We start from the raw sequence: 10,706 nt of genomic DNA on the forward strand, positions 1-10,706 counted from the left end.
TGTGTACAATACATGTATTAGTACATTTAAAACTCATTATCAAATAGTTCCCAGCCACCAGTGTTTATATTATAAACATTTCACTGAAACTGAAATTTTTGGTATTAAAAACTTGAAAATGTCTGCTTGTCATGTTAAAAAGCTGCCTTATGCCACTTGCTCCAGCTGCCGGCCTTCAGTGAGGATGGGGAGAAATGGAAATGGAAATCACCTGTTAGCATCCCCCCTCACATGTAAGAAAACAGCTCAAATAACAAGGATTTGCTTGTACATTTTACCACTACGGGGAGAAGGCTCCAAGCTCCCCTTGACCAGTGAATGAAGCGGTCGACCCCGAAACTTTCCAACTAGAGAGGCCTTTCGCAGCCAATGGACCAAGATACAGGCTTTAGGATTGCTTTCCAGGACTAACGTTCTTAACTTGTAAAATGGGCTAAATGCGACCCACCCGGGAGGCCCGCGCGCTTTCCTCCCCGGCTCGTGCGTCCCCGCTGCGCGCCCGCGGCTCCAGGCGCACGGGGGACGCACGGAGGGGCGCACGGAGGGGCGCACGGGGGACGCACGGAGGGCGCACGGGGGGCGCACGGAGGGGCGCACGGAGGAGCGACAGCCCTCCGGCGCCAGGCGGGCCCGGGGTCCACCAGAAGGAAGAGGCGGAGCCGGCGATGGTGGCGGGGAAAAAAGGCGCGCGGAAGAGGTGTGCAGCCTTGCCCACCCTTGCCCTGGTGATCGCAGCCGCGTCTGCACCATGCCTGCCACCGACTCCAACCTGCAGCTCCTTCCTCCGCCGCCCGCCGCGCAGGAGCTGAGCGCCGAGCCGCGGCCCCACGGGGAGCAGCAGTACCTGGGGCAGATCCGACACATCCTCCGCTGTGGCTTCCGTAAGGACGACCGCACCGGCACCGGCACCCTGTCGGTGTTCGGCATGCAGGCGCGCTACAGCCTGAGAGGTGACGGGGCGCGCCGGGGGCGGGCGCCGGCGTGGGCTTGGAGCTTCCGCTGCGGGGGCGCTCCGGCCAGGCGCGGCCCGCGGGCTTCCTCTAGTCCTGGCCTCAGCCCCTGGGACGGGAGAGGTGTCCTTGGTCTCGCTTTGCAGGCGCCGAAACTGAGGCCTGGACAGAGGGCAGATCCGCGTCGGGTCCCAGGGACAGGGGTGACTGAGCTGGGGAGTGAAACCACGGGGGCGCTTCTGGCTCCGCGGCCTGCGCTCCGAACCCCTCGTTATGTCGTCTCCCCCAGTGCGCGCACGACCCAGTCGTGTTTGCCCCGAGCTAGCGTGGGACCGCGCCCGACCAGCGGCTTGGCACGGTCCCCCGGGTGTCCCCCGCCCCGCCCCGCCCCGCGCTGGCCTCCCGCTTCGCTACGTTTTTCAAAATGGGAGCCAATATTTCGTGGGCGGGGCGACAACGGCTGGAAGCCAGTGAACTGACGGGCACGGGCGGAAACTTGCGGCTCCCGACAGCTTTTCACCCCCAGTCCCACGAACCAGTTTTCTTTCCTCTTAAACCTTGAAACGAACTCGATGGGCCGAGTAGAAGTTCCTGTTCGTCTTTTCCTTTAAAACGGGGGGGCTCCTGGGAAAGTGTCTCTTGGGGGTTGCTAGGGTCAGGCTTTCAGGAGACAAAGGGGTGGGGTCGGGGTGGGCACAACACATCCTTGACACTGGGGTGGAGGGCGGTTTGGAGGGGAAGACCCACTATTAGTAAAGCAGATTCCCTGTGGTTACATGTGAAACTCTGCACCCCGCACCCATTCTACAAACTGGGAAATACCCCCCTGCGTGGAAAATATCTGATCTGCCTTGCACGGCTTTGCTTTTGTTGAGCAAAGGGATCCACCTTCCTGCAGCTCCAGGAGCAATGGCCTCCAGTGAGGCACAGACTAGTTTTTTTAATCTTTATTGTTGGAAGGATTACAGATGTCCCCTCCCACATTGATTCCCTCCACCCTGCACCTGCCCCCCCCACACACATACCCTGGCCTTCTCTACACTATGGCAAAGATCTAGTTTTTACTCCAGCTCCTCTTGCACCGTGGGCAAGTTACTTAACCTCTCTGGTCTTCAGCTTCCCATGTACTTGAAATGGAAGAAATAATGTTCAGGCAATAATGCTTGAAAATTTTATCCTTGTTACAGGAATATCAACCATACAACTAGAATAGAGAAGCTTTTACATTTTTATTTTTCTGTTTCTTGATGCAAACTTCTGTATTCCCTCCTGGTGCCTGTAAAATGGAGATTATAAAGCTGCCTTAAAGAGGGTTGTTTTGAAGATTAAATAGGATCATGTGTATAAAGTGTTTCAACAGTTACTATTTTTTCATTGTCAATCCTCGCCCGGGGATATATTTTTTCCCATTGATTTATAGAGAGTGGAAGGGAGAGAAGGAGGGAGGGAGAGAGAGAGAGAAACATCGGTGTGATCGATTGGTTGCCTCCCACACACACAGTGATGGGGGCCAGAGATCAACCTGCAACCCAGGTACGTGCCCTTGACTGGAAATCGAACCCAGTGCTCTAACCACCGAGCAACACCAGCCAGGGCAAACAGTTAACTATTTTTGGTACACTTAAAACAGAGGTTGATTTGCTTTGCAAATCTTTAAAAACAATTCTTCAGTTTTGGTCAGTGTGATATCTATTATCCCTGGGTCCTGAGCAAGCTTTCCTTGGCAGGATAATTGTGGAAAAGCCCTGGAAGCTTTCAGGCTTTGTCCGGTTGTAGTCACACTTCTGTAAAGGAGTCTCACTAATGGTAGTGGTTGGTTGCTCTTTCCCTGTCCCACAGGCATCCCTGCCTGGTCCCTACCCTTGCCCCTGCCTCATCTCACTGTGTGGAACTCCTGTGTCTGGTGGATGCAGGGCTAGGAGGGTAGTCTCAATCTGAATTGTGTCACTGACTTGCACTGCAGCTTGGGAGCTCCACCCTGATCCCGGGTGCCCACTTGCCAGGAGTCACACTTTTCCAAGTCATTCCAGGGCCTGATGTCCTGGGGCAGTTTTCTTTCTTAGAGGCAGTTGGATGGCATGTGCTGTGTTCCCATCTTGAAGTTATAAGACAAACTGTTTTTCAGATGAATTTCCTCTGCTGACAACCAAACGTGTATTCTGGAAGGGTGTTTTGGAGGAGTTGCTGTGGTTTATCAAGGTAAAGAAGGGAAGTTAGCCCGGCCGGGCATGGCTCAGCTGTTAAGCATCGACCTAGGATCCAGGCGATCAGGGTTCGATTCCCGGTCAGGGCACATGCCTGGGTTGTGGGCTGCAGCTGATCAATTACTCTCTCATCATTGATGTTTCTAGCTCTCTCTCCCCATCTCCTTTCCTCTCTCTGAAATCAATAAAGATATATTTAAAAAAAAAACAACGGGGAAGTTAGAGGACAGGCACAGAGCCCAGGTTGTGTGGCACCATAGACTTGCTTGTAATCATTATGGCACATCATACCTGAAGATGCCAGAGGCCAATAGGGTTCTGTCCTTGACCTGGACACACATCAGGATACAGGTTAGGATGACAAGGGCCAAATCTAATAAGACAAAATATAAGAGAAATAAACATAAGACTTGTACTTGGCAGAAACAAAAACCAACAATACCTTAACTGCAAGTATAGGTTGGGGTAAACATAACTTGATAGTGGCACATGTATGTGACAGATCCATTTGTTAGAAAAGCTAGTGCTGATTAGGCCAATCAGTACAGATATTCTATATACCAGATCTAAGGTACTCCCAACAGATTGCATGTGAGGCATTAAATTCATTCTTGGTATCACACTTGGACACAGAACACATTTGTTGAAGATAGGGTGAGAATAGTTAAAGGACTTGGAGGTGTTCAGTCTAGAAAATTTAGTTGAGGGGAACAGGAAAAAAGATTTGAGAGGGTGATTCCAGAAAAAGGATCTGACTGACTTGGAGTCCCTCCAAAGTTTGGGCTGGGATCAACCTACTTAAAGATAGGACAGGCTGTGCAGGGATGTGTTGAGTGCCTGTCCCCTGCTTGGTGAGATGAACCCCGATGGCTCCGAAGGCTCCTGGGTGACTGCATTTACCTGCTCTGCTCTCCTCTCTCTTCCAGGGATCCACAAATGCTAAAGAACTGTCGTCCAAGGGAGTGAAAATCTGGGACGCCAATGGGTCCCGTGAATTCCTGGATGGCCTGGGATTCTCTAACAGAAAAGAAGGAGACTTAGGCCCAGTTTATGGCTTTCAGTGGAGGCATTTTGGGGCAGAATACAAAGATATGGATTCAGGTGAGGGGACAGTGCTGCCTCAGATTCCTGAGTACCGTCATAGCTCTGTGGTTTCAAGTGAAGTGTGGGGGATACGAAGCCAGTGTTTGGGGAGCTAATGCATAACTTTAACCTTGTGAGAGGCTGTTTCAGGTTCAGGAGCCGCAACTACACCTCATGGAGGTCAGATCACACTCAGTGATTAGCGTTACTGGGTGCTTGGCACTTTCCATACCTTGTTTCACTAGCAAATAGTGACACAGTTGATCTTTGTGTTGGGGAGTGGAAGTTCATCAGAGCTTACCTTGCTGAGGCTTTGATCTCCCTTTTCTTTTCAAGACCAAGCCACCCTTCACTGTAGGTGACACCGATGTTACAACTCATTTCCTGGCCACTCTGTCCTCATCCTGCTGGGTGGAGGAAGATGAAACATCTTGTTCCTGGATATCCACCGTCCTCTGTCACTTGGTGGCACCACTTGCTGAGTCCAGCCCTGATCCTTTGCCCGTCTGTCTCACTTACCCTTAAGTCAAAGGTTATAAAAACTGATGTGTCCCTGTGTGCGTGTACATGGTGCGTACAGGAAGTAACAGTTTGCTGGCTGGGCAGAGACCCGCCACCTGGAGGGCATGAGTCTCATCTACAGGGGACAGTCATATCTCATCTAGAGAAATGTGGGCCTGATATTGTCAGAATTCTTCTGACAATAAAAGTGCTGTGCAGACCTGGAATAAAATTCAGAGAGAGAGTGGTGGCCAGAGAGGGGGAGTGGGGAGGTACTGTTTAATATGTGTAGAGTTTAGGAAGATGAGAAGATCTGGAGATGGATGCTGGTGGTGGTTGTACAGCATTTGGAATGTACTTAATGCTGCCGATTGCAAGCTTAAAGATGGTTAAAATGGTAAATTTAATGTTATGTAAACTTTACCACAATTTTTTAAAAAGTGCTTTGTGGGCCAAACTATTTCTGTAGTAAATGGTCTGTTGGTTGTTAGTATACAACCTCTGTCCTGGGATATCCTCAGGATGTGAGGCTACTCCCCTGCCTTAATCATGCCTTAAATCCTGCCTGGTGTTCAATTATTTATTCTTGCTTAAGAGGCCAAGTAAAATCACGTCCTTAGTTTAAAGTTGTGTGAATGCTCAGCTGTTGGACTTCAATAGGAGTGTTTGTTCTTTTTTGTTTATTTATTTATTTATTTTAAATTTTTTACTTTTTTGTTTATTTTTAAATTTTAATCTTTAAACAATTATAGGGTCAAGTACAGAGAGGTTCTTGTATCCTTTACCCATCTTCCCCCAAAGGTAACATCTTGTATAAATTGACCTCAGCAAAATCCGCAGAGCTTACCAGATTTCTCCAGTTTTACATGTATTCATTAGCACATGTGTCTATGCAATTTTAGTGTGTGTGTAGATGTATGTAACCACCACCACAATCAAGATGCAGAACTGTCCCATCACAGTTCATCTGTTTTAAAATCTTTGACACTACCTTTTTTGGAACTGATTGTGACAAGGCTCTCCTCCAAAAAGATTAAGAGCTACTGGACTAAAACATAGTATGACACCAATAAGTGGAAGCTTAACTAGAGGAGAATGTGAAATTTTGTACTTCTCAGCTTCCAGTTCCATTTCAGAATGAAAGCAAGGAATTAAAGTCCAGAGACCAGAAGCGGAGAAAAGTACAAAGTGGTAGAATAATTTAGAGATTTCCTGATATTTACAGATGAATAGGCGTTTACCTGTCAAATTGTAATTTTAGGTGGAAGTGTTGGAAGAATACTGTCAAGGTCATAGAAAGGGATCCACAGTCCTCTGTTAGTTGTTAACGTGTATGGAATTTTATATTCTAAGACCTTGTACTTTCTGTGGACATGGATAAACTAGATCATGTCACTGAAGCGTGACAAGAATAGTTGGTGGGTATAGAGACTTAAGACCTTTGGAGACCACTGGAAGTAACTTGAAATTGAGGAAGGGGAGGAGGTGACATCATGACCAACCAAATATTTAAAGGGCTTTTACATAGAAAAGGAAATAGACTTGGTTATGGCTCCAGAGGACAGACCTAGAAGCCCAGACCAGGCATTGAACTCAACATAACCCAACGAAATCTGAGAAGTTTAGAGTGCATTGGATAACCTGTAACCATGAGCCTAGTGGGGATGTGGAAGGACAGTGTGACAGATGACCTGTAAGGCCATCACAAGATGCCGTGATTAACGTGTGCACATCTTTTCTTTTTGATAATTCTACAGATTATTCAGGTCAAGGAGTAGACCAACTGCAAAAGGTGATTGACACGATCAAAACCAACCCTGATGATAGAAGAATCGTCCTGTGTGCTTGGAATCCAAAAGGTTGAAAGCATCTCAGTCATCCTCTCATGTCCTAACTGTATGATTAGCACAAAGGGAAGAAATGTGGAGGGGCCTCCAGTGGGCAGTGGGCCCTGGGAACTGCCCTCAGCCCCATGGTCACTTGGGAGACCCTGGGCAAGTCACACTTGGCCCCATTTTCACCATCAGAGGATGGGATTGGACCCAGATCACCTTAATTTGTATATTTATACTTCTTTTTACTCCAGAAAGTGTTTTAAATTGCCTATAAAAATGCATGTAAGATTTTAACATTTTAAATTGGGGCAGATGAAGTTCAGGTCCCTTCCACTTTGATCTTAATAACATTTTTATCAGCAGTATTAAAAATTAAACTTCAAGGTGTAATAAAGACACAGTGGAATATTTACATTTAGAATAGAGACTTGGAATACAGGAGGGTGTGCCTGAGACACTAGTTTCCTGTGGCCCCTGCAAGTGGCCGCATTCTTCCTGTGAACGTAGCACGAGTAGTTGATTTCAGCTACGATGGAGCCTTGCTTCAGTTGTAAGCATTCATCACCAAAGGCTCCTGTTAGTGGACAGGTCTCTAGAGTTTGTGCCATCCCGGGGATTGGAATGGCCTGCTTTTGCCATGAAGGGAAGGTGTGGGTTGTGGGGGTCACTGTGGCCCAATGGTTCTTTCTCATGACCTCCATCTTATGAGTTGGCTTGTGTTTGCTCCTGTTTTACTTTGTCTATAGCTGTGTTTAAAGCCATCACCCCTCCTTATTTTCCTCTGTGTGGCCCCTCAGATCTTCCTTTCATGGCCCTACCTCCATGCCATGCCCTTTGCCAGTTCTATGTGGTGAATGGCGAGCTGTCCTGCCAGCTGTACCAGAGGTCAGCAGACATGGGACTAGGCGTGCCCTTCAACATCGCCAGCTACTCCCTGCTCACCTACATGATCGCACACATCACCGGCCTGAAGGTGGGCTCTCGGGAAGGAACGCTTGAACTCTTAGATTCTGTAACATAAAAAAAACTAATTGCACAGAATTCTGGTTAATTTTAAATAAGACATGAACTGGCTTCAAATGTGAACTTAAAAAATAAAAAAACAATGTGAAAGAAGACAAAAGAAAATGAACTAGAGCAAAATTTTTTCCTTAAACGAAAAACAAGAAAAAGCAAAATTAAAAAAAAAATAGGAAAAAAACAAAAGGAAAAGAATGGAAAAAAAACACCAAAAATATAAAAAGAAGTGAATTGGCTCACTTTGTAACTTTCCATGGTACTTGCCTGTCCTTGTGGTCTTGTGGTCTGTAGGAACAGGTTTATATAGGTTGTTTATACTACAAGATAACTTTTATGAATTAACTTCTTAAAAGCATAGTGGTTAAATTCTTTATTTTCTTTTTTTTAAAATATATTTTTATTAATTTCAGAAAGAAGAAGGGAGAGGGGGAGAGAGATAGAAACATCAATAATGAGAGTCATTGATCAGCTGCCTCCTGCAAGCCCCTTGCCAGGGATCAAACCCACAACCCGGGCATGTGCCCTGACTGGGAATTGAACCGAGATCTCCTGGATCCTAGGCCGGTGCTCAACCGCTGAGCCATGCTGGCCAGGCTAAATTCTTTATTTTCTGAAAAGCTTTGAGATGTCTGCATACTCTACATAATGTGTTTTTAAATGATTTGTTGCAGAGGGATTAACCTAAGCATATACATTCTTTTTTACAGGCAAAAGGAAAGAAACCATTATTTGTACAGTTGATCCTGGAAAATATATGGAGTTTGTATGATGCTGTCTTTTAAATGCTGTCTTTTAAAGGTTAAAACTAAAATACTGTTTTGTTTCCTGCTGTTCAATTCAGCCAGGTGACTTTGTACACACTTTGGGAGATGCACACGTTTACTTGAATCATGTTGAGCCGTTGAAAATGCAGGTAAGAATCCTATCTTGCACTTTGAAGATTGGTCCCTTTTCTTGATAAAAGGTTGATTTATAGAACATCCCTCCTGTAATAGGCATTCTTCTCAGTGCTGTGACAGAGGGAAGGTGACCTCTTCCAACTGCAGGGCTTCAGTTTAGGGACAGGTCGTGGGCAGGTGGCCGGAGACAAGGCAGACACATGCCTCAGCAACCATAGGCACCTAATGTGACAGGTGCTTTGGGGGCTACGTACCAGTATCAGAGAGGAAGAGCAACATTCAGACCAGGGAATTTGGGACCTTCCCAGAGGTAGCATTTCAACTTGTATTTTTACTTGAAGAAGTTAAATGCAAATGTTTTCCCTTAAGTTTATGCTAAATACAGTACTTATGTCTGAACTTTCAAAAATCTGTTCAAGTCCATAAATTATAGCAGCCAACAAACAATTTGAAATGGCAATAAAAATATAAGAGTGTCTGTGCATAATGAGCCCCAAGAATAAAAATTTCAAACCAAAAACCTTTTAGGCCCTTCCAAATTAGATTCAGGTTTTGGAAGTTTCTCCTTTGAGGAAACTTGTCTGCTTTGACTTAGAGGGTGACTTCAAGGCTTAACCAGGTGCTTCTCTCTGGCTGACTGCCCCTGTCATGCGCAACTGAATAATGTGAGGTCATGACCCGTGTCACATCCTCATAGCCCCAGGAATCCTGGCTGGCATCCCTTTCTGTTAATTGTCAACAGATGTCATCTGTCCTTGCGCTTTCTGCCAGGGATGGTTGGAATGGGGATTGTGGGACTCACGTAACCATTCTGAGTGCCTACTGTGAGTTACAGATACAAAAGTAAGAAACTGTGTCCCGTCCTTAATAAATTTACCTGGAACAATCAGTCATAAGAACTTACCCTTGGTGAGCCACCAGGTTCCTTACACTGAATGATTCCACAAAATACCCTCCACTCTCCGCGTGTGGAGACACTGCTGCGCTCCAACAGGATTGCATAACAAGGGGACAGGTATCTATAGTATTACAGCCCTGGAAAATAATGCTTGTTGATAAAATACTGTGTACTTGTTTCAGGAAGGGACATGGGGAGCAGAATTAAAGTAGTACAGATATAGCAAAATAATGGTCTTATGTTTTTAGCTTCAGCGAGAACCAAGGCCTTTCCCGAAGCTCAAAATCCTTCGAAAAGTTGAGACAATTGATGACTTCAAGGCTGAAGACTTTCAGATTGAAGGGTACAATCCTCATCCAACTATTAAAATGGAAATGGCTGTTTAGACTGCTTTTAAAGGAGTTGTTTAAAGGATACTGTCAATCTTTAAGGGTGGGGCTGGATGTTTAGGTTGAAGTTCTTCGTGCTCAAAAGGAAGAAGGAACTAGGTAAAAAATCAGTTAGTAACCTATTATTATTCACTAACTTAATGCTGTTGCCACTGACAAATATTACTTTACTGGTTCTCTTAGTAATAAAAGGCCTTAACTGAGTGAGGATGTATGAAAATGCTGAGATTATGAATCAGGTGAGGAGAGTAAAAATGTATTTACTCTTAGCAAAAACATGTACGTGCATTTCAATCCCACGTTTGTATAAAGATCAATAATTTCAAGAATTATAAGCTATTCCCTCACATTGCAGCAAGTGGAATAACATTAGTCATGATGATGTGTAGTTGGTGTGGTATGAACATTTAAGGCTTTATTTGTTTTATATATTTTCATAATAAAGTGTTCTGCATTCATCTGGGTCTTTTGTCTTTAAATCTCTGTTGCCATTCTGCATAGTTCCTGCCTAAAATAGATGAACTGAACCCTCTTAAACATGCTATATTCTTGTTTGGATGCTGCCGGTGTTAGAAATGCTGACTAAACTATTTTTCCATTTGTCTATGATTTATCTAATTCTAGCTGTATTTTATTATTAAAATTATTTAGGATAGCCCTGGCTATTGTGGTTCAGTTGGGCATCATCCTGTGGACCAAAAGGTTACCAGTTTGTTTCTGGTCAGGGCACATACCCAGGTTGCAGGTTCCATCCCCATTGGGGTGGGTGCAGGAGGCAATTGATCAGTATTTCTCACATCAATGTTTCTCTCCCTCTCCTTCTTTCTCTAAAAAAATCAATAAAAACATTTTTTAAAAAATTATTTAGGGTTATTAAAAAAGTCTATGAAACATCATTTCACCCGTAGTTTCAGTACAGTGTGAATT

General features: G+C 45.3%; 1 protein-coding gene across 2 annotated transcripts; it reads left to right on the plus strand.

The window, feature by feature from the left end:
* Window positions 1–576: 576 nt before the first annotated feature.
* TYMS (thymidylate synthetase) lies at window positions 577–10,237 on the plus strand. Of its 2 annotated transcripts, none has more exons than XM_081149196.1 (7): window positions 577–950; window positions 3,076–3,149; window positions 4,081–4,255; window positions 6,496–6,597; window positions 7,371–7,546; window positions 8,435–8,506; window positions 9,639–10,237. In XM_081149196.1, the coding sequence occupies exons 1-7, from the start codon at window positions 749–751 to the stop codon at window positions 9,774–9,776; spliced, it is 939 nt and encodes a 312-aa protein (XP_081005322.1). In that variant the 5' UTR covers window positions 577–748; the 3' UTR covers window positions 9,777–10,237. The 2 variants fall into 2 exon arrangements, with proteins under 2 accessions (XP_081005322.1, XP_081005323.1); XM_081149197.1 differs by lacking the exon at window positions 577–950 and adding an exon at window positions 1,679–2,483.
* The last annotated feature ends 469 nt before the right edge of the window (window positions 10,238–10,706 follow it).

Source organism: Miniopterus schreibersii (assembly GCF_964146895.1).
Source record: "Miniopterus schreibersii genome assembly, chromosome: 10".
NCBI lineage: Eukaryota > Metazoa > Chordata > Mammalia > Chiroptera > Miniopteridae > Miniopterus > Miniopterus schreibersii.